This window comes from Lissotriton helveticus, chromosome 3_1, assembly GCF_964261635.1.
Source record: "Lissotriton helveticus chromosome 3_1, aLisHel1.1, whole genome shotgun sequence".
In the NCBI taxonomy this organism is placed as follows: Eukaryota; Metazoa; Chordata; class Amphibia; order Caudata; family Salamandridae; genus Lissotriton; species Lissotriton helveticus.
The window spans coordinates 586398993-586424280 of NC_136061.1; the positions used below are offsets into that span (position 1 = coordinate 586398993).

At 42.9% G+C, this 25288-nt stretch overlaps 1 protein-coding gene across 4 annotated transcripts in view; it reads left to right on the plus strand.

Annotated features, from left to right (window-relative positions):
* The window catches only part of MAP2 (microtubule associated protein 2), a 1143712-nt gene that overhangs the window by 833972 nt on the left and 284452 nt on the right, over positions 1 to 25288 (plus strand). For all 4 annotated transcript variants that reach the window (XM_078680559.1, XM_078680562.1, XM_078680563.1 and 1 more), the window contains one exon: positions 8824 to 8937. In XM_078680559.1, the coding sequence (XP_078536685.1) occupies positions 8824 to 8937 (114 nt within the window). The remainder of the gene's footprint in view (positions 1 to 8823; positions 8938 to 25288) is intronic.

A 25288-nucleotide genomic window follows, 5' to 3' on the forward strand; every position in this document is an offset into this window, starting at 1 on the left:
GGTTCTGTCTGGATGGTTCTAACTCTCTCTACTCTACTAGAGTTATTCAGCAATTTTTCAAAGGACTATTTTGAATATTTCCCCCTATTCGGCGTCCACCTCCATCCTGGCGTTTGAATGTGGTGCTTGCTCAACTCATGCGTCACCTCTTTGAACCTATTCATAAAGTGGATCTTAAGTTCCTTTCTTGGAAGGTATCTCTGCTGTTGGCGCTGACATCAGCTAGGAGGGTCAGCGACATTCAAGCATTCACGGTAAAGTCACCTTTTCTACAGTTCACTTCCAATTTAGTGGTGCTTCGTACCAATCCCAGCTTCATGCCTAAGGTACCTACGGATTTTCACCTTAATGAACCGATAATTTTGTTGGTTTTCTTTCCAAATCTTCAAACAGTGGCTGAAAGAGCCTTACATTCCCTTGATATCAGGAGGTGTCTCAAGTTCTATCTTCAACAAACTGCAACAATTCGGAAATCAGAATAGCTATTTATAGCATATGGAAGATTACGTCAAGGTTACTCTGTATCCAGGCAGACCATAGCTCACTGGATGTCTGCGGCGATTAGTCTGTCATCAGCAGGTGGGAAGGCCTTTGCAGACAACCCCGAGAGCGCATTCTACAAGAGCAATCTCCTCATCTACCACGCTCTTTGCTGGTGTGCCTCTTCATCAGATCTGCAGAGCGGCAACCTGGTCCAGCAGACACACCTTTACCAAACATTACTGTTTGGACGCTGCAAGTGATGCAGATAGGTCAGTGGGATGAGCTGTTCTCCGTATTTTAAGTAAGGTGAGCCTCTGTTCGCCCTCCTCCACTTTTCTCTTTTTAGACGCTTATTTACATGCTGTTATATATCCTAATCTAGTATGCATATGTAAGCACTATGTATTTATATACGTTTATGATATTATTTATGCTTCTTTATTATATATGTATATATATATATATATATATTTATTTTTTTTCTTCGTTCCCTCGTCAAGGATAGACGACACAGCGTTCTGGCCAGAACGCTGTGTCGTCTATCCTTGACGAGTGAACGTGAAAAATTTTGGAAGGACCTTGCTTCGGTGGTCCTAATTTTGCAACACACCCGCTGTTCAGGCAGGCGGCAGCTTTACAGAGGCATCGATGAGCTGATATATATATATATATATATATATATATAAGTATACTGCGATACCAATAGCGTCTAACGAGCATTATGTTATTTACTGCTATCTACTCTGATTCAGTGTTGTGAATCTATGAAAGACACCCCAATACTGGAGAAGAACAATAGTTACTTACCTGTAATCTGTGGTTCTCCAGTATTGGTGTCTTTCATAGATTCCTATGCAACCCGCCCACCTCCACTCAGAGGCTGTTTAGGCTATAATGTTTTTATTTCACTCCTTTGCGAGAATATCTGAGAGCCTGCGCCTCTAGGGAGAACATTCTGGTGGGTGCTGTTGCCTGATTGGCTGTAGTTTCAACTATATAAAATGCCTATGATAGTCATGAGTGTGGAAGATTTTCTCTTGTAGCCTAGGGCTACTTTACTTCCAGGTTGGTTATTACCAAGGTTTTCTGGTTATTAGGTGCATATTATTGCTTTTTTATGTACCATGGGACTCCCACTCCGACGATGGAGAATGATTCAGGCATGTGAATCTATGAAAGAAACGAATACTGAAGAACCACAGATTACAGGTAAGTAACTATTGTTCCTACTGTCCATATAAGGACATTCTTTGTCAGACTCGCTACTTTCAGAGTCATCCTATTACCTTTGTCAATAGCACCTCCTCTCAGTCATGTTCTGTTACCATGCATTTTCCCTCTTCCAGCATGGAAAACGGTCTATTACAGTGGTTCTTAATCTTTTGACTTCTGTGGACCTCCACTGAATCATTACTGGAATCCGGAGACCCCCAGTGACTCATTACTGTAATCCAGGGACCCTCACTGAGTCATTACTGGAAGCAGGGGAACACGGCCTAAGCAATTTCAGTGATCTTAACCACAAATCAAAACACGAAAAGTAAAGCATTCATCAAACATGTATACGAATGGTGACATATTTTATTTAATTTACAAGCAAGTTATGTGTTAAATGTTAACTTTAATTAGAAGGTTAAAGTTTTCAGAATTCAGATATGGTAATTCATCATCCATATTATATTCTGTTTGTTGCACTAGCACTGCTCACACGAATCAATCTGAGGATACTAATTTAGGGCAGAATTACAAGCCCCTTGCGCCACTATTGCGTCACCTTTTTTGACGCAATGGCGGTGCAAACAATGCGGCCAATTTACAACGTGACGCATCTAGGGAGATGTGTCACTTTGTAAAGCCCTGCGTCACATTATACCTACGCTAGGTATAATGTATTCAGGCTAGGAGTTTCCAAGCAAAAAGCTATGTAGTACTGAAGCAGTGAAATTGACAACATTTCACTGAGTCACTCTACACCTTCACTGCGGCAAAATCCCTCAGCCTGCTCAGACCAGGCGTAAGAAATGACGCTGGGCTTTTTGTATGGGACTCACCTATCTGTTGTGGCACATTGCTGGAGTTGCGTCACTTTCATGAGCAACTCCAGCGATGCGTCACTTTTGTGCCAACAGATGCATCAGTATTTCTGATGCATCTGTTAATCCTTGTGCCATGGAGCACTGTATTGTAAATAGAGCGCAACCATGGTGGGCCAAGGACATCTGGCACTGGGTCAGGGAAACTGACGCATCTGCTTTCCTTGTAAATCTGCCCCACCATTTTTAGCCTCAAATGTCACATTACTTCACATTTACAGAATGTCTTAAAAGTTTTCAATTTAGCTTTTTTAATTATATACACTTTATTAATCTGTTTATATTATTTAATTTTATATGCAGCTGCCATCCCCCGAGTAGGCTTCACTGGCTCAAGGGGTTCCCGGACCTCAGGTTGAGAACCACTGGTCTCACTAGTGTAACAGAGGCCGCCACAACTCCGCCCCGGCTGTGTGGGCCCCCAGGGTTCCTTGGTTTGGAGGGCTCACCCAGTCCATAAGCCATGCCATTGCATGTCTGGCAGAATGCGTGCAATGGCATCAAATAAGAAACAGTTAAACACTCAAGAATGCCACTCTGCTTTCCTAAGCAAAAAGAAACCGAAAAGCAACTCTGTTAATTTAATAGTGCTGACAGGCAGAGGCCCAGCAAAAGGTTTCCTGTGCCTCCATGTCCATGGCAAGGGCGTAATGCAGGGACATGCAGTGTAGGGGGCACCAACCCTTCCAGGGTCCCCCATTAAACCCAAGCCCAATTAATATCTGTACGATCTGAGAGACACCAGGGCCCTTCATCAAATTGTGCAGGGGTGCCCTGTCATTTTGCATTACACCACTAAATATTCTATACAAAAGGAAAGACAAGTCTGTCAGCAGAAGCTGGAATGACATGTTGAAGTAAACATGAATGAGGGAGCTATTCTGTGAGAGGGGCACAGGTGAGGCATAAAATAGGGAGAAGAAATTATGGTCGAGATTGTGGAAGGGAGTAGGTATGAAACTGTTAAGGTAGCTAGGATGACAGAGGTGACAATGATGCATAAAAAAAGGAAAACTAGAAAAGTTAGCAGTAATAACAGTCGCAGCCGGTACAGGTGAGAGCGGTGAGGCGTGGCGTGTTGGAGGTCGGGGAAGTTGACACACGACAGGATAAGTTAAATTAAATATAAAAAATTAAAAAAACTGACTTGGCGATGTAGCAGGCTCAATGTAAGTGGTTTATATATATTTTTTTATTTAAGTCATTCCGTCGTATGTCGACTTCCCCGCTCCCCACCCTGCCCTGCCCCCGCTTCAACACACAGCTTAACCGCTCTTACCTGTGCTGGCCGCCACTGAGTAATAATGTTAAAGGTGAAAGGAAGCGGTAATGACTGAACATGTAAAAAAGTGAACGAATAGTGATGAAGCCTAGTTGTTTTAAATCTCTGTCCCAGCCATAGATGTCTCTCTCATGTTCCATAAAGACCGATCTGCTGCTGCAATTCATCTTCACAAATGATCGAACCCAGGAATGGTAGCTGCGCTCCCTTTCTCAGTGTACTATGGACTCATCATAAATGATTGAGGGATAGATGTGCATCCTGAGGATCCTAGGTTTGCATCGCGACAGGACCAGTTCAGAATGTAATAACATGAGCACCGTTGATTAAGTTCATATTATCTGCTGTGTGCAGCACTGTGACACCGGACCCAAGCACTATAAACATAAACACATTATTATCCTGTTACATTATGAATCTGCCCTGCACAGGATGAAGACGAAAGTAAATTGCAAAGAAATGTGATCACTGTAGGGATTGAGTATCTATTACGCTGTATGATCTTGTGTATATCACTAATGCCTTATACATAATGCTAATTTTACTAACAATATTTTAGAAATCAAGCCACAGTTATATTTCTTTTGCCCAGATGTTCCCCTTTCCCTACTCAGCTCTTCTATCAGACAAGAACGTTGCTTTAACTTTTAAAGTATACACATCTGTGACCCAGAGCCTCCTCTGTTTTTCCTTATTTTAATTCCACCCCTAAAGGGTTAGGCCTACAAGTGGGATTCATTCTCTCTAAACCATTGCTTAATTGCCAGACCTAGATTTCTCTTGTTGTCTGATTACTTCGTATCCTCTGACAGCGTTTCCTGTTTTCCCGCGCACCTTGGGGGATAGAGTCATCTCTAGATCAGTAGAGGCAGGAAGGCTCATCTGCTCAGACAGCTGCAGAGCCTGTGGGGGCTTCTGACACTGACAGAAAAGACAACCTTCGCTGGATGTAGAGCATTCCCACATGGGAAGTGTCTGCCTGCTTGAAAAAAGATGCAACCAGCTGCAAAGTCAACACTTCAAATTGACCCACTGAAACTTTCTAAAGTAGAGTGTGCACGACTGAATGATATAGGAAAGAAATACAAGCATACTACACTCACAGTGGATGTACTATAATAAAACATCGTTCATGAATCTTGAATGCCACCAAAAGAATCAAATCTTTTTACTCAAAGAGTGAAGTGATGTTTATTGGGAACACCCAAAGCTTCTAAATGAAAGGTCGGATTTTATTACCGTTTGCCCGATTTACATGTTCACCTAAATAGACTCAAATTGTTACATCCTGATCCACTGAATCGTCAGAAGTTGATGATTTTAGGGCTGATCATTCCACTTACTGTGGTGGAACAAATGTCAGTGTGGACATTCAACCATTGCAAGTTGAGGCATTGGGGAGCTCATAGCAGCGGAAAAAGAGCGGTGACCATTAAACATTTTACAAACTATTCACAAACATTTTCAATGGAGACTTTCACTCCATTTACACTTCTAATACCATTTCAAAAAATGGTGAACTATGTAAATAGGGCACACATGTTTCCAAAATAGCTAATTTCTTTCAGAAGATGTAGAGTCAGTAGAGTGGATGTGGTGAAAAATAAAAGTATTCCAGGATGAAAACCTGCTTGAGTAAATTTGGTGGGGAAGGAGAACTTGGGAAATCCAAAAGTCTTGTTATCTTCCTACAGTACTCCCTCAGATGTTTGCAAATGCTTGAAAAGTCAGAAATTTACAGCAAACAAAGAAGAAATGTCCACTTTTTCCCACGAGAGCTTTGTAGTTCAAGCCTAGTTATTAGTTTTACCAGGACTTATACAGTAAACAAATATAATTACCAAATAAACTCAGCAGTAACAAAGGGCCTGATTACGACCCTGGTAGTCGGGGAACCGCTGTCGGTTTTTGGTGGTCCGACCGCATTCCTGGCCGGCCAGATTACAATGAAATTAGATTAGGGTAATACAAAATAAGTTACACATTTTGACAATATGAGCTTGGATTCAGATTTATGAATTGTAATACCACTTTAAGACTCATCAGTTTGTTCATGTAGCTCACTGTCCTATTACTCAAATGCAAAGAAGAGCCCTACCAAACTTCAGGCACACATTTCTGATCTGTACCATTGTGCAGCCTTAATTGGGTACAACTGGTGCAGACCGTCATGGAGAACCAGAAAAATGCACTGCTCCCAATGCAGTTGTAAATTCACGCCTGCTGTAGTGACAGCACACTAGCGAAAAGCAGTTTGTCTGAAACTCCTGGTCCATCTTTCAGTGCAGGCAACTAAGCCAGTCTCAGTTTCAAGCCAGCCTCAACGTCAAGTGAGGGAAGAGATCAGTGACATAATATCGATCCAACAAAGATCAAGAAACAGAAATATCGGAAATGTAATATCAAGAACAAAAATCTCGACTCCATATACATAACTATGAAAATCACTAATATCGAGGACACAAATATTGTTAACAAAAATATTGGTTTTTAATAAATCATTAACAAAAATATCGGAAACACAAATATCGTTACCTATAAATAAACATATGCCATGTCAAACATATTGATTACCACAATATAAACTACAAAATGATTGTCAGCAATAATTCAATTAAAACATATCAACAAGCCAACTTTCACATAAACCAATCACTTTAAATAAATCTGAAACTTATAATAAAGATCTTTAATTAATTTAAAATAAAATACATCACCCAAGAATTAAATGTCTATCCCATAAAATAGGATACCTATAAATTATACAATAAATGCATCTAAAACATTGGCACTCATTACGATGGCAGTGGGACGAGCGTCAGACTCAGGTGTGGTAAAATTCAGTTTTCTACAGCGGCTTGTGCTACGGCCCAGGAAAAGGGCTGCAGCACAAGCCTCTCTAGAAAAAGGCAGTTTGTGCACATCCATGAACCGTGTGCCAGGCACCATTTCCCTCAACAACCTCTTTTCCCAGTGGAACTTTCACATGGTAATATCTGCAGGAATTTGGGGGAAACAACCTTTACAAAAGCATAGTTTGTGCCTCACCGTTGGTACCTGATATCACTTTCAGTGTGACTCAAATATAGATGCTATATGTAATGTAAGGCTCAGAAGCAATTAAGATCACAGTGTAGCCTTGGTCTAGAGTTTCCATTTAAAATCATTTATACTAGGATGATATGAAGGTACAATTACAATACAAGTATGCACCATTTGTGTTTAGTTGAAACAGAAGGGGCTATGGTCTAGTTGCTAAATATGGTAACTGTGGAAACAGGAGGCCCACATCCAAATCCTGATTTCTGACTTCACAACAATGTGTGATTCTGTACAAATCAATTTATCTTCATCTTAGCTGGGTCATTAGTCTTCTGAATTTGGTAGCGCTTAGTAACGTTCTGAACAACAGGATTAAGGACTGCACACAAAGGAAGACAATTAGGCAATTCATAGCCTTTATCCAGCGAAGACAAAGAAGTAGCAGTGGCAATTTCTTGAAAAGTCTAGGGCAACATGACAGAGCTTTTACTTGAAACCCCTTCCAGCCGTGGTTGTGCTGCTGTACCCCTCTTTGTCATGATGATTTGTAGGTAATATGTCGGGTCATGTCTATCTAATTGAAGTCAGAGAATGGCATTATGCAGGGCATGACCTTTAAAGATGGGCACTGTATGAGTGACACTGTCACCAGAGTCCATCACAATACCTATAGCATGACCAGAGGAATACGAGGCCTGGATGGGCACATATATGACTGAGGTTTTCAAAGACTCAAACATCATCTGGATAACATTTTCTCTTCTGACTTTGGGGCACAGGGGGTTCTGTAAGCAGATCTGTAAGCAGATCTGGATGCTCTTCAGTTGCAGTACCCAATATTGTGTTTAATGGGTGCTTCAAGGTTAGGCTACCCCTCTTGCTCTGAGATTTGTCACCAATGTAGCTGTCTTTCTTGTCCATGCCAGCTGTCACACCCTGATGTTGCGGGTGCTCCACAATGCTTGGAAAGACAACATGTGGAGCATCCTGTCCAGAAAAGCCTTGTGATGTACATGTTTTCTGGTAGCCTGGCACTGCCAGAAGAGCCAGCTTGAAAGGACCATTTTGTTGGCTATTTTTTTCTTAGACCATGGCTCAGAGGACAAAAAAGGCATGTGCCCTGCTACTTTCAAGCTGGCCCATAAGGCAGTGCCACAACTGCCTGAGACAGCCGCTTAGCAGAAAAGAAGGGATTAGAAAGAGTCGATCACGCAGCAGAAAATCCTGACCTGTGACCGACACTCCCTACCAGTGTGGGGTGTAGCTTCCATTGGTGCAGCTGGTGCAGTGGTACCAGAGGCCTGAGGGTTCCACTGAATACTGATTATTGTGTATTTTATAATTCAGGCATCAGAAAGAGGGTCAATTTCCTTCCTCGCGCCAGGACCCCTTGCACACTGCCTACTGTACTGTCTAGCAGTTGTTCAGTGACTTCTGTTGAAAATTTATTTGATTTTCCTACTTGCTCGTCTGGCTCTTTCTTCATCATGTTTTAGGCTCCAGTTTCTAAGTATACGCTTCTTTCGGGGTGAGAAAGCATCTTCGAAAGTAGCAGGTTCCAATGCAAGAAAGTTGTCAAAAGCCATAAAAACATAGCAAATCGGAAATATTGTCATGAAAGATAATCATCTGCTGGAATACACCCTGTATGTATTGGAATAATTTGGTTTTAGAGTTGAGGCCAGGAGTAGAAATGTAATCCTGAAGGTGAAAAATATACTCAGACGTGATGAATCCAAAGAACCAGAGATCCTGGGGCCCTGAGTCTCTTCTGTCTAATGAAGGACTCAGAGTTTCCCAGAAAAACATAGAGACAGTGGATATTGATGGACGCAGAATGTGCAAACCCTTCCCTCTGTCTCTTATTAATTCTATGTTTTGTTTGCTTGTTTTGTTTTGCCACTGCTTTTGCTGCTACCGCAGAGGAAGTATCTGCCAGGATAGTCCAAGTAGTAACAGCTGAGGCCGTAGCAGTCCTGAAAGGTGAACAGGAAGTGGAAGCCCTGCAGAAAGGTCAGCCTGGATGTCTACCTTTAGGTAAAGCAGCAAGTCTGCAGTGGCGCTGGGTGCTTGCAAAGGGGAGGGTGGGGGACAGAAGTTTGGTACTGACCGAATGTGGATGGTGGGCAATAGGAGTTTCAAAAGTGGTGTTAGTGCGGTACATTGTGTGGGTGCTTTTAGATAAAGGGCTAGCCTAGAAAGACCCAGTCAGCTAGTGACTGTAGTTGACATCAGTGGGAATAGAAATATGTCATTGCAAAGGGTTTGTAAATGGTGAGAATATTCTTGTAAGGTGGGGCATGGGTAATGATGATGGTTATGTGTCTATAAAGTAACAGCACAAAATCTCAACAGGTCCAATTTAGTCTTCTTGTTTCCCTTCCTATGGAGGACTTTGAGATCTTGCTTAATGCAATGATACTCTCTATCAGAGAACCTGCTGTGTGAGTTGATATTTTTTTCTCTTAGTAGTTTAGTTTGTGTTCTATGCAATGTCTGCTATTTTGTTGGGTGAATGAATCCACTGTGGGATTCCCCATTATGGTAGCGGGAAGGACGATCGGTGCAGAGGCAGCCTCAGGAGCGGCGTCAGACCATTTGTCTTCGGACTACCATGCACATGACTGCTTGCAGCATGATGAAGTACCAGCACACACATTTCCCTAGGCTGGCCACTCCATTTCCCAGTCTATTATCAATCCTGCGTAATGTATACTCTAGTGGAGATGTGTGGGGTATTGGAATCCAGATAGGAGCAGTAGGGTGCATGAGTGATAGGTAAGGAGGTAACGGTGACAGAAGGAATGTCAGTTCCCCAAGCGGATTTTCATGTCCTAAGCCATGCAGCAATGCTATGTCAAACCTCTCCCGAACCACTTGCCCAGGCTCATAAAGAGATCTCAGACAGGGTCAGAGAGCCAGCACTGTGGGCTAAGCACTGTAGGCCTTACACTGTGCCCTCTAGTATCCCAGGATCTATCTCATTTTCCCTCCATCTCATATAATCTCCATTTTGTTTGAGGTTTTAGTCAGTCATCTTGCCAGTCTACCTCTGTTGCTGTATGGTCCATAGAAATGGGATTAGCAAGTATGGTGTAGATGGTGTATCAGATGAGAAAAAAAACAGTTGTGTGGGTCAGGTAAAGTGCTGTGAAGGGCTGCACAAGGAGAAAGTATAACGAAGGATAGGGAAAACATGCAGACCTATGATGTGAGAGAAGACTACTGGTCGGGAACTCTTTCCCATAATGGGGTTGAAGGAAGCCGAAACTTGGGTCTGCTCCGCTGCTTTCCTACCCATAGCCCCATAAGCCTTAACCAGTGCTGTGGACCAAGCTTTTTCTCCTCAAAATAACTTTATTCTATTAGGAAGCCCTGCTGTAGGCCCTAACACAAACAGTCTGCTCCTCACTACCACTAAGGTGGGGGAGTGGAGGGTTGGGGAGAAGCTGAATAGCACATATACAAAATGGCGGATGAACGTTTGCAAGGTACTCTAGCAAAGTGCATTTGATAGCCAGAAGGTACCCTTGTATTCCTCTTTAAGCCCCTCACCCATTGTCATCAACCACTTAAATCTGCATAGGTCTACCCATGCTTGATGTCAAACCATGTAATGGCCCCGGGTAGAGTTCTAGAAAGTTTCTGAGATTCTGAAGAAAAGAAAGTGTGAAGAGTTATGAGTTGAACTTGGCTGGCTGAGTCTTGCAATAGCGGAGCGAGAGAACCCCTTTTTCCAGTGAAATGTAGACCCTCTGTTACTAAAAGTTATTTGCTGCCCTAGCCGTTTATGTCTTCTAAAATTCTCCTTTTAGCTTGTCCCAGTCCGAATTGTGTGGGTTAAGTAGTAGCCTGCCCTCTTTTCCTGTCCTTGTGGTCTAGGGTGTCATTAGTCACCTTGTTCTCTTAGTTCTAAACCAACGCATTCTGATCTTATCGAGCCATTTTTTCACTTCACCCAACACTGCCAATAAATGTCCCTTGTCAGGTCTTCTAGGCATTTCCTCCTTTAATACCTAAAGGGATGCAACTGTCCTATTGGTCTGTCGTGGGCAATTTCTCTTCTAAGCCTTTAGTGTGTATTAGTGACCTTGAAAATGTTGTAACTTGTATTGGTGTTATTTTAAACTTTATCGATAAAACACAAAATAGGTGAAACTATATTGGGTATACACCTGCGTAGTCCAGTCCGTCACGAGTTGTTTATGATCAGGGGCTTAACACAAACACCTGCAGGCCGGCAATACAGGAGGCACTCAACATCTCGGGTGCCCCAGTCAGCTAGAAGCCAATGAATGTCTGCGAGATTTGGAAGACCCGGAGACCCTCATCACATTCTGCTGTGGGTGCCTATTATTTAGAGGTTGCCTATCGTTTCTCATTGTGCCAGTGCTTATACAGTCACAGTTTTCAACGTAACTTGACCGAGTGGTGCCAGATATGTTCCAGAGGTGTGGCTAGTGAAATCCCATGCAAGTATAACGAACGCAGATTCACTTCTGGCTTAATGGACATTCACAAACATGCATGCATTTCCAACACTTTTAAGCACCTCTAAGTTGCCCCTGAAGATATGCACACACTGCAGAAAATATGGAAACATGCATCATGCCTGAGTGTTCAAAGGCGTTGTGTGAAAAGAGTAGCATGGTTAAGGAAGAAGTTAAAGTATGAAAAATGCAAATTTCCCAACAGTAGAAAATAACACTGGGCCTCATTATGATGTCAGCCGTTGGACCACCATGAAAAAGCTGTTGGAAAGGGCCATCATAATCCTGATGGCAGACCCCCTCCATTCGGGATCTCCGATCCAGGTGGAGGCGGCAGTCCGTCCCCCACCAGACAAGGGTCCTACCGCCAGCATTGTAATGCGGCAGTCAGACTGAAGGGCTATCTGTCGGGGGAACGGCCAACGGCGGCCTGTCAGAGGCGGTCTCACCGAAATCATAATGAGGCCTACTGTGTTCTAATAGGTGTAGAGACGGTACCATCATACAACTTGTCACACTGCTGCCCCACATCCCAATTACCTAACAATAATACATTTGTAAAGCGCACAATCACCCGTAAGGGTCTCTAGGCGCTGGGGGCCGTCGGGAAGATTAAGCAAACTATTGCCCAGAGTCACATGGTGCTGGGCTAACCTGCCGCCGGAGCCGAGGATCGAACCCTGATCCCCAGATTCCAGCCTCAGTCGCCCTGGCCGCGGCGCCACACCTCTCCCACTAGAATGTCGGATTAAACAGATAAACATTCAAATGCTAGAAATGGATGGGCATATGTGATAAGGAAAGAGGAAAAGGACGTGCGACAGAAACCAATGGCACAGTATAAACCACAGACATAATCAGCTAGATGCATCATGCGAAATACCGTTCACAAAGGGGCAGGTTCTGAGAATCTGCCCCTCTGCGACCGGTATTTATGCATTTGGGATGCATCATCCCAAATGCATAAATCGCTATTTGCGATTGCATTTAAGGAATCTCAAATTGAGATTCCTTAAATGCAATGCATGAATGTAAAATAGCTAGCGATTTCGCTGATAGGGGTCGCTATTTACCGTGAAATCAAACTTCATGGTAAGTAGAGAAAACTGAAAAATGCACTAAAGTGCATCTTTCATAGTTGTATGTTACACACACACATGTCCTTGGGACATGTGTGTGCGCAATTCCAGTGTCCAGGTCAATTTAAGGGGTGCAATAGGGTGTCCTTTGGACACCCATCACCCTTGAAATCGCATTCTCAAATTGCGATTAGCTTATTGCTAATCGCAAATTGAGAATTCCTCCCCATTCATTCTTATGGGCCTCTTAGCCCATAGGAATCAATGAGATGTCATTCCTTATTTGCGAATTGCACTCTGCGAGTCGCAGATAAGGAATATTTAGGAATTGCTAATATTTTAGCAAATCCTACATGCATCTGATTTTGCGAGTACCTAAATGCGAATCCTTAAACTTCGCATTTAAGGACTCGCAAAATCGGACGTTGATGCATCTAGCAGTATAACATTTGGTTTAGGAAAACGGGTGTAAGTAAGCATTGTTAGAGAACACCATTCATTTACACAGCTTTGTTCAAACAACAATAGGGGATACGAGGCAGAATTCATTTTTGGTTGTACCAACTCAAAGTGCAGTGAAAGAAGTATAAAGCGGGAGAGATTGCTATAAAGCACTTGGGGGGCCTGGTTTTTTCTCTGGAATTCTCTCCTCCACCCTGGAGTTATCAAAACTGCATGCACTGGGAAACTTGGGCTGGGGGAATTACTCCTGATTCCTGTACAATGGGGAATATCATGCAGGAATCTGTATTTCTGCGCAAATTTCCATACGTTTCCCTTCAGTAGCTTGATGGAGTTTCACCTGAAGACTTCAGCTTAGATTTACAAAGGGTTTGCACAAGGCAGCACAGAAGCCAAAGTTGCTGCGTTGGCTTGTTTAAGACGGAAAGAGCTGGAAGCGCTATAACTACCAAGATATGGCACTATCCTGCTCGCTCTCTCCTGTGCTGGAACACAATAAGTCTGCCTAGTGCCAGGCAAATGCCTTTGCACCATAGTATAAAGGTGCGTGCATCATGTCTAGCATAGGTTTTGTACTGGAAGAGGCCCCGTCCAGTACAAAATACTGTGCTTAAACTAGCTTTAAAACATTTCCAACTTCGGATTTGCACTGTGCAGTGCAGCATATATGCAGTGTGAAGAGTCAGGGGAAATAAAAGCATTTTTGCTTTTTATGCCTACTTCATACTGACAGTATTTTTTAGTGCAAAAGCTTGTCTAATGCTGTTAGTAGTTTTGCATCTAAAACCACGGATGGTCGCATGAGAACACCTTAGTACCATCCATGTAACGCCCCCTTGACACAAAGTATTGCTTTCCACCGCTTTGTGTTATTTTGAAGCATCTTTTCAGCCGAAAACAAGTTTTGCACTGGAAGGTACAAAAAAAACATTTTGCAGAGGTTTGCATCTGTGACATTACCATAGTGCAAAAATATTTGTAAATCTGGGCCATCGTGTGAAATATTTCCAAGCTGCCGAGTTCCCGCACTTGAAATCCGGATCAGGCAATCATAATAATGCCCTAAGACGAGGAGAGATTCTGTGTAATATATTCAGTTATTAATAATACAATGAATATCATTATCAACATTATCATTAATATAATGACTATTAGAGTCATGATTATCTTCACAATTGCTTAGCATTATACCACAGAAGGCAAAACATGTATACGGGTGAATTGCTGAAAAATTAACAAATGCAAACAAGAAAATGCATTGCTGAGCTGAATATGAATACTTTAGACGGGTTCTTTTTTTTCTAAACACTTGCTACTGTAAATGATTCAGGCACCGTACTGAAGGCTTCCGGATAAAATGCAAATCAGTGATCTGGGTCCGAATGTATAATGTTGTTCAAAATGCGGTATTTTTTTAGGCTTCCCTGGACTGTTGGTGTTCTCAGGTCCTTATTTGTTCACACGTATTTCACTTTGTAAACAGCTCAGAAGCCTCTGCCGCACACGGTGTGTCATTTAGTTCGTGCAGGGTGAGATATAACACTGTAGTACACGTGCATTGTGCACTATGTATATCTAGTTAAGTATATTACTTACGTGTATACAGCATACAGTTACTGTAATAAAAAGCTGATATGTCGCCATCTGCCCAGTACGCTGTCATAATGATCCTTTTATGTATTAAGGGCGAGATATGTCAGTGCAAGTGCAGGGAATGCATACATTGCTTACTTTTTCCTTAGCAGAGGCCTGTATTATTCATTTATCATTTTGCGTGTGGTGCATTGACCTACTGTGCAGTACATATATTCTGAGCTTTTCTTTTCTCCCCCTCACCCGTGTGGAGTGCTGTGACACAATGTTCTAGTGCCAGGGTGCAATATAGTAACTTGTTATAAGTACTGGAAGACTATGTTATAGAGTGTCCTCCTGTTTAGGCTTGGCTAAAAATATAGTGATTGCTTAGATTATTTTCTGTTGATGTTAATGTTGACCTACGTAAAAGTTTGTTAAATAAACATAGGTAAATCATAGATGCCTGTGCAGTGGTGGGGTTGTTGGCTTCAATGTGTTTGCAGTAGGACCTGTGATAGGGTGGCTTGTTGTCTACTTGTCTTTTTTTTTTGTTTTTGTTTTTTGTGGAGTTTTATATAGCGCGAACTAGACCCGAACCGAATCAGGTATCAGAGCCCAAGTTACGTTTTTTTTGTTGTTTTTTTTACATGAGGACTCATTTTTAAGCACGGGGAGATTAAGTGATTTGCCCAGAATCACAGGAGGTTTTGGCGTCGAGTTTGTTGGTTGTTAGTATTGCCCAGTCTAGTATGTATTGTTTAAGTCTGTGTTTTCTGTGTATCTCCCTATGTCTGGTAGTTCTGTATGGAGGAATCCTTGGTTGTTGAAGGAAGAGTCTGATCTGGGACCTCTGTATCAACAGACATGTCAGTGTGCGGGGAACAAAGAATACAATGATGCCTGGACTGTGCTTCTTCTATGTGAGATGTCACTTCAGATCCGTGCAGGTGCTCACATGTAGTGAGCTAGCAGGCAGCATTACAAAGGAGTGTGGAATACCCTAACAGGTTTAGTCGGACATTGTGAACCAGTGGGCATCTCCTAAATCCATCTGAAGGTTTTCTAACAGTGTGAGCAAGTTCATTTACAGTGAGAGCTGAATTCATGCAATATGCTGGTGTCTCTGTAGTTGACACTGCATGGCAGAGCTCTGTGACACAAGCTCCATCGCCGCAGATCTAGCCTAGGAAATAGGGCACCCACTGCTGGTGAAAATAGTTCAATCTAAGAAAAGATGATGACGGTACGGCACATAATTCGACTGTAGTCGACCATAGGGCCACAGGAAAAGCAGAATCACAAAATAAGAGATGCAGAAAATGGTGAAGGGTGGGATGGGTTGTTGGGAGGACATCAGACATAAAGGCCCCTATGGTTTGGCCAACAATTGTATTGCTGCTACACCATTTAATAGGGCATCAACGAGAAGAAAGAGTAGGATCAAGCAAAGAGTTTAACAGGATGAACATTAAGCTGCATGACCACTGTAGAAATCCTTAGATGGGAATTATTTGGGGTTTTGAATGCCACTTTTTCGGAAGAATGACGGCTAGTCAGGCGAGCGCTACTGCAGTGGTCTCAGCCTTCCTTTAAGCAGAGCTGTAAGGCTGTTAATCAGTTTAATTCCACCTTTTATTGTTTTATGTTACCACTACTATAAAATTACGCACATAAAACACACTTTCAAAGACAATAAACCAGAGCAGCTCAAGTGCACAATAAAAAACCATTGTATTATTTTTACGTTGTGGCATGTTAGTCACGCAGATTTTGAATCAATAAAATATAGAAGAATAACCTAGTTATAGACAGCGAAATAATTAACTTTAACATTCTGTATATAATCTCTAGGCAGCCTAATAGTACATTTTTAGGTCTCGCCTGTCGATGCGCATGCGCATCGAGCTTGCGAGCCTATTGCGGCTTAAACAACCTTTAACTAGCAAGCAAGGAATCGTGGCGATTCCTTGCAGTGCCCGTGACTTTTAAGCTCAATGCGCATGTGCATTGAGCTTAAAAGCGCGTGCACAGCCGCCCGCATTCCTCCGACACCTTTGAAGTGAAGCTTAGCTTCACTTCAAAGGCCCGGCTTCTTCACACCCACATGCCGCTCTCCCCGCTCCGCCCCCTCCCCTGCCCGCCGTGTGACCTCGGCCACAATAGCCGTCTTAGCTTGAGATTGCTCTTCCACAGAATTCACTCGCACTTTCACCTGTGCAGATTTCTGAAAAGTCGGCGTAGATTGCAATGAGTGTGCCTGCCATGGTGTTCTTCCTATTACAGAACTAGCGTTGACTGCCTAGGTACACGGAGGCTGCATTCTCAAAAAAAGCCAAGGAAATATCACTGCGACTCTTTGGTACAGCGGGAGAGAAGCTACAATAAAATTCACTGCTTGCTGCAAACTCTCCCCATAATGCTTTGCAGGGCCTCGCCTTTAAAATATATTTTCAACCATATCTCTGCCGAGGCTGTTCTTACAGCGTACCTGTTCTTCTCAGTTAAACATTGCCACAATAGCCGTCTTAGCTTGAGATTGCTCTTCCACAGAATTCACTCGCACTTTCACCTGTGCAGAGAATTGCTGTGCTTGTGAAGGGTGGCATGATGGGACAGAACCTGCCTCCTCCTTCAAAGACAGTTTGAAAGGATGCAGCAGTCTGCCAAGTCTTTTCACTCTGTAACTTAGTAGTGCAAATGGTGCTGTGTTTCGGCCCTTCCGTTAGTTTTTCCCCTGCCCCCGCCTCAACCCCCCCCCCCCCACTGGGAGCCCATCACTTCATCTGCATCAGGGTGCGCTTCCTGATGTAAGTACTGTTTACCGAGCATGGAGCTTGTAAACCTTTAATTCACGTGCTTTTCCTGCATTGCTCTTTAAGCCTGAAAACAATATGTTTCCCGTGAAGGGCGGAACTAGCTGTCTTTATGAGCGGAGCTGCATTCAGAAAAGGGAGTGTTATTTTATTTTATTTCATTTTTTTTACGGAGTGCATAATTGGGCTTATTCCACGCATTTGTGTGATTTACCGCTTTAAAGACTGAAAGACTCTTTTCCTTTGATAATTGATTTTTGCCAACTTCATTCTTGTGTGCTGGAATCTTCTGGCTCTTGCAGCTTGATGCGTCATCAGCCGGCGTTAGTTTTTGCCCTGCCCCTGCCCCTGCCTCAACCCCCCCCCCCCCCCACTGGGAGCCCCTCACTTCATCTGCATCAGGGTGCGCTTCCTGATGTAAGTACTGTTTACCGAGCATGGAGCTTGTAAACCTTTAATTCACGTGCTTTTCCTGGATTGATCTTTAAGCCTGAAAACAATATGTTTCCCGTGAAGGGCGGAACTAGCTGTCTTTATGAGCGGAGCTGCATTCAGAAAAGGGAGTGTTATTTTATTTTATTTCATTTTTTTTACGGAGTGCGTAATTGGGCTTATTCCACGCATTTGTGTGATTTACCGCTTTAAAGACTGAAAGACTCTTTTCCTTTGATAATTGATTTTTGCCAACTTCATTCTTGTGTGCTGGAATCTTCTGGCTCTTGCAGCTTGATGTGTCTTCAGCCGGGTTGGGTCCTTCCCCACCCAAAACAGAGCCAGCAAATCTGTGCCTCGCCAAGTATGCAACGTCAGCACGAGTGCTGGGATATGGCCCTTTGCTGCCAAACAGCTCTCCGATGAGGCCTGGCCGCAACTTATCCTGCTCTGAAGGCATGGATCTTTTCAGAGCCCAGCACATCAAAGGGCTTCTCCTCCCCTAATTATTCATGGCCGGCCACAGGCCGGCCGTACTTTCAGTTTCCCGAAACGGCTTCTCCTCACCTAATTAGGGGAGGAGAAGCCCTTTGATGTGCTTCACACCAATGCGCCTCACAGTCATTCCTAAGTCAGTACTCTGCCTCTGCCCAAGACCTGCCTTCTAACACTTTGAGCCTCGCAGGCAGGCCTGGCCAATTGCTGCTTGTTTGTATTTGCTTCGGCTGCCATTCTCAGACTCCACGATCTGCTCATGTGACATGGTTGCTCCACAAGACGCTTTACACATTACACTCATCTGCCTGAAGTGGGAGAGCATATGTCATAAGTACATATGTCCTCTTCTTTTGCCTCTGAGTTTTAAACAAGCAAAGCTGGTCCTTCTGTACTTGCAGTTTCACTTCTAATGTGTGTTGTTATTTATCATGATGTTTAGCTGAGGTGTATCACGCTCGTTCATGAGTTTGATCTTTTCATACTGTGAAATGTTTTCTAAGTTGTTTTTGATTGTCTTACCGCTGGTGGTCTCCCTGTGCTACATTTAGCCACTCACACATGCAACGCCACTCACACATGCAACGCCACTCACACATGCAACGCCACTCACACATGCAACGCCACTCACACATGCAACGCCACTCACACATGCAACGCCACTCACACATGCAACGCCACTCACACATGCAACGCCACTCACACATGCAACGCCACTCACACATGCAACGCCACTCACACATGCAACGCCACTCAACCATGCAACGCCACTCAACCATGCAACGCCACTCAACCATGCAACGCCACTCAACCATGCAACGCCACTCAACCACGCAACGCCACTCACACATGTAACGCCACTCACGCATGCAACGCCACTCACGCATGCAACGCCACTCACGCATGCAACGCCACTCACGCATGCAACGCCACTCACGCATGCAACGCCACTCACGCATCCAACCCCACTCATCCACGCAACGCCACTCACACACGCAACGCCACTCACACACGCAACGCCACTCACACACGCAACGCCAGTCACACACGCAACGCCACTCACACACGCTACGCCACTCACACACGCTACGCCACTCACACACGCTACGCCACTCACACACGCAACGCCACTCACACACGCAACGCCACTCACACACGCCACTCATCCACGCAACGCCACTCATCCACGCAACGCCACTCATCCATGCAACGCCACTCATCCACGCAACGCCACTCATCCACGCAACGCCACTCTTCCATTTGCAAAAAGAAAAAAGTCTAACTATTCTATTGCGAGACCTATTGCATTTCCAATGCTTGTTATATTTTCTCCCTGTGTAACTTGCACTAGCATCCAAACCATTCAGTAGAAAAATAAATGCTCATCCATTTGGGTTATAGAGCACATTTCGAAACCGTATATTTATTAGTTGGGACTCCTGACCCAAATGAAATGAAAAAGTACGTAGAGTTATAGATAGCTGGGGTTGAATTTCACCAATCTTTCCAGTGACATCACAGACAATAAGAGCAAATCTCAATTTGTCATAATATTTCCTAGAACACTGAGGTAAAAAAAACTATAAATGAGAGCGCCGTATCCTAAATTTTAGGTTGTTTATGCGTGTATGTCCCTCAGATGTCACGTAAAGGTGAATTAGCTACTCACAGCAGATTAGTCTTGAGGAAGTCAATCACAACATGACTTCTCCTCCCTCGCCGCCTCCTATACATTCAAATATATAAGTGGTTTGTACTCTGCCATCTTTCACACCATCCTTTGGCCTAGTGCCAAAAGTAATGTGTTGTGCCTAGTTATGTTGGGAATCTGTGCTTGCACTTGGAACAGCAAACAACTGAAAGACTGAATCGTGGTTTCAAATTGCTGGTCTAATTTCCAGTGCTAGTGGACCGCCCTAATTTTAAAGAGGAAGGTATGGATTCCCTGAACTCAAGCATAAGGCACTTTAACATTATGCAAATGCCAAATTTCTATGCCTATGCTTACAACATTAAAGAAGGAGACATGCAAGCATCTGTGGGTCCTTCTGTAATACAGAATTAGCCAAGGAAGCAAAAACTATGTGCAAATGCCTGCAGCGTCCCACCAGCCCCAATAAAGCACCTTTCCCTTACCCATTTGCCCCCCGAATCCAATTATTTAGGGGAAAATAATTCTTAGACTGCCACTTTCTCCCACCACTTTCTGAGGCTTCCCTCGCTATCCTCATGCCAAGGCCATTCTCTCCAAAGAGTAATATCTTCGGTACACGTTTGAGCATTCCATTACCCCCTATATCTGGGAATATTTTGGGGCCCACATCTTTCCAAAATTCTGAGGTGTGGTAGTCTGGATCACCTTCTCGTCTAAAGGCTAACTTTCACTGGGTAGGAGCTTCTTAGCTCTGGGCCCTGAATTGGGAAATGTATTGTCTCTTCGTATTGGGTTGGAGCCCGATGTGCTACTGCTTGGAGAAACCTTTCTTCTTCAATGAATTGATGTTGTCTTGTGTGAAGGCTAGCAATTTCGACACCACTGTTATTTATGAAGCAAGATGGCTGAAAGAGACTATTCACTATATAGTGTGCGCCTAATACATATCTAACAATAAATACATATGGTTTAGTTTCTTATGGTAAGATTTAGAAAGAAGACTAATCAAGTATGGGAATACATTTGTTTGGGGTTTGACCAGGTGACTTGAAGCTTTATGAGTTGACCAGATGTTGTGGAAGAAAAAGAGCCTCAAAATTGTGTTGAAATGTTAAGTAGTCAGGGATGGTACAGAGATTGATAGGAACAAAATTAAAGAGGTAGAAGGAACTGTTCAGTGCTTGCCAAGGTTAGGGCATTAACTTTGATGAATGGATTTTCCCAAAAATGCTGAATGCTCTCAGTATCATTCCCAAAGAGCTATTTGCTGTACTTTTTTCAAATGTTTATGCAATCGCTACATATATGTTTTTGATTTCCTTGTTTTTAAGCAAGAACTTGTCTTATTACCGTTGGTGTTGGTGTTATTGTAGTTGTGATGGTTGTGAATATGACATACATTGAGTTGCTATTTTAGCATAGCAAGCATTCTTGCAGGAATAGCTGCATATCTTCGTTGATTAAAATGTTACAAAAAAGTTTCCTACACTGAACAATTAGTAGCACAACAGAGAAAGGATGTAATAATTAAGTTGGACATAAGCACAGAAGAATTATATTTACCCAAAGGTGTGGTTGTAAAATAAGTTATCCTCAAATGTTATCAATAAAGTCATCAGGTAAGACTTGATGGCATATATTTATCGTACAAATGTATTCATTAGATGAGCATTATTGACTCTGACATATTACTCCAAAGGAAAAGCATTTTTAGGTCGAGCCTAGAGTCAGCATGCAAGTGCTGCTCTGCGAGGCATTCTATTATCCCTCTGGGCTTTTAATTACCTCCACTAAATTTTCATTGGTTGCTTAGAAATTCCATTACTTTTGTTGATGGATAGTGTACATTTGTCCTACCTTTTGGCTGTTTTGTTAACGCCCTGGTGACTGCCCCTGCTACATGGATCCTTTCATGGTGGCCATATGTGTAGTTTCAGTTCACTCATTTTTTCAAATTGACTTAGCCTTTTTTGCAACTCTAATACACTTTCTCTAATCTCTCCGGAGCAGTCCTGTTTGAGTCGCTCATCGGAGTCCCCCTTGGTTACAGATAAATAATATTAGGCAGACGCACTTCTTTGCACATGCCCCCCGTTGTTCTTTTGCACTGTAGGCTTTCCTATGACCCCCGCGCTCCATGATGCTGGGTGTTTCCTTGCAACCCACATCAATATTGCCCTCTGTCGACCCCTGCAGTTCTATCTTCCCTCTTGCCCCTCTTCTTTCCCTACTCAAGAAGAGAGAAGAAATGCGTGTACAGAAAGGTGTAGTGCAGCAAAAGTTCCTTCTTAACCAGCAGTGGTTTGAAACGGCTGTCTTTTCTCTGCGGTCGAATTAAGAACCAGTTAGGGTGGTGTCAAGAAAGGAGGGGCATGGCTATTATCAATGCATGTAGCAGTTTGTTTCGGGTGTTTCCCTGCAACAGACAGCGACTGGTACTTGCAGATCAGAACCTTAGACTCAATCCTTCCTACTCTGTAAATTAAACCCTCTCTGATACTACAATACCCATGACCGTCACACAAAAACCTATATATTTTATTTGTAGGATACCTACATAAATACAGAAATGATGATAAGAAATACCATCAAAGAAACGTGTATTTCACTCGGAGTCGCATACACTTCTATGGAGCATTTCAGCCTATAGGAAATGTAAAATTGTTTTTATAGCCAATCACCAGCAAAGGAAAATCTCCACGAGCTCTCAGTGGATAAAAAGCTAACAGAGCTGAGTTAGCCAATCCCACAATACATAGCTCTTCTAATCAATGCAAGATCGCAACACTCCTTCAACTAGAGGCAATGTTATTTTTGTTCGATTGGCTGTGCGCTTTCCAGTCTCTGTTTCTTTCTGCTTTATTTAATTGACAAACACCATCTGTTAAAATTGTAATAAAGGACAGGGAACATCTGTTTTGAGTACCATACAGTCAAGTGAAATTGTTGACAGGTGGTCACTGCCCCAACCGAAGCATGGTGTTCCTTAGTTTGTCACATTGTCTACAGAGCAGGGGCCCGGACCGGTACTGGCGGGTGCAGGAGGTGCTGAAGCATGCTCCGGTGAGCAAAAAACACATGGAACAGCCCCTTTCTTGACCTTTGATTTTTGGATGATGCACTGCTCGCCCTTCATTTACAGTTTTATATTGGTCTCTTTATTATTATGGTAAAGAGGAACTGAAACAATGCATATTTTTTACCTCTTCGAAGTTGCATATCACTTTAAAAATTGCATTTACATTTTCAGTGCATTACATGCTACACAATAGGATATAACAATTTACCATAGAGAAGGTGAACTTAATGTGCCTTGTACTTAGAGTTAGCAATAACAAGCATTTGCAATGCAATAGGTCTCGCGAGAGTTTGAGCTATTGGCATTGTAAATGACTACGGGCCACATGTATCAAAATTGAAAACTGCGATGACCTAATTGCGATTTTCTGGGAATCGCAATTAGGTAATCACAATTTCCAATGTATGGATCTCCATGAGTGTCAAATACCGGTTCGCAGTGGGTCGCAAACCGACCTACCTCGTTATTATTAATGAGGTAGATCGCAGTTTGTGACCCCCTAGGATTCGCAAAAATCACAGGGATGGTGGCCTGCTGAGGTCAGCAGACCAGGGGAACATCCATTACGACACGGTGTTTACACCGCACTACCATTACAACGCTGGTTTTACAACAACGCAAGCCGTTACCACGACTTGCGCTGGAGGGCGCTCTAGGCTATCCAACACCTTTCCTACTGTACATAGGCTGGTGTTGGAATAGTAAATCTTACTATTCCTAAGTCCAGCACCCTACAGCGCAAGTCGTGGTAACGACTTGAGTTGTAAAACCAGCGTTGTAATGGTAGTGCGGTGTAAACACCGCGTTGTATTAACATACAACCGTAAACCACCATGTCAGTGATTGCTTTTAAATAAACAATCTTTTTTTTTTTGTAACGCAGCCTGTTTTCCTTAATGGAAAACGGGATGCTTTACAAAAAGTAAGCTAGTACACAGGAGTTGTATATGGGGCAAATGAACCCTAAAGAGTAGCAGTGGGTAGAGGAACAGAGCAGAAAAAGAGGAGATGGAGACACGAATATATTACATGAGCTCCAGGGGGTGGGGTTGCGGCAGAGGCCCCCCAAGAGCTCATGACTGGTGGGGGGGTGGCTTCTAGGGCAGATGTCCACCCAGGACCTCATGACCGGGTAGGGTGAGGGGGGTTCTAGGGCAGAAATCTCCATGGATCTCATACCCGGTGTGAGAGTACACAGCGCGTCATTGGTGAAAGGACTGTCGGAACACAGGGTTGACGGGGACATAGGAACATAAAAGGGCTGCTGGATGTGGGGTCAAATAAGGATAGCAGCAGGGTGGGAGTACACCCATTATTATATGCCAAAACATGTACCAACACACTGACCATCATACGCAACCTTTCATTTATAACTTTATTTTCGATCACTGGGATAATAAAAAGTAAATTTTTCAAAAATAAATAGTACATATTCAAAAAAATCTCACGGTCGAATATAAGTAAAAATACAATATTAAAAAACACAATATTATAAAATCATGATTAGAAAATCATAAAAGGTCAAGGCATCAAGGAACTCAAAGCAGTAAATGAAAGATAATGAGTTTTTTCTCAAATTCTTGTACAATACCTGTTATAGATAAACAACAAATCACATTTTTATCTGAGATAAAGTGTCCAGTGCAAAGCCATATTCCCTAACTTTACATACCATAGTATTACAAAAAAGCATCTGATTTCCCAAGGATGCTAAAATCAAATAATAACTCTATGATAATTCCATAACAAGGAAGGAGTTAAAATAGGAATAACACAGACGTACATACACATTGCAGTAGTTTTAAGCGAGTAAATGTATGCCTATATGATAACATCCCGTCCCTCTTGTTGCTGTGGGATTATAATTGTGTTGGAACACATAAACACAGTTTGGGTGCTCAACATCCCACCAGCGTTTAACCCTTATTCTTTAGAAGCTTGGAGTGCCTTAACCATAGTGCCAATCGATACTTGGCCATCTACACGAGTATTCTACCTGTGTCGGTTCTTTTTTTTTTTTTTTAAAACCTTTATTGCGCATTATCATAAACAGATACGGGCCTACAACCATCCGGCCGGCCGAGACAAATATACGAGCATTGAGACAAAATTATCGCAACTCAGTAGCACGGAGTACAATAATAACAAACAACCAAATTACTGCAAATAAGCGGGCGCTACCGAGAAACAGGAGAAGTTAAGGTTCACTTTTTAAAGGTTACATAATTAATTGGTAGAAAAGCATACGAATCGAGAAGGATCTGAACACATATAGGTCACCGAAGATAAGGGTGGGCAACGCGTACCCG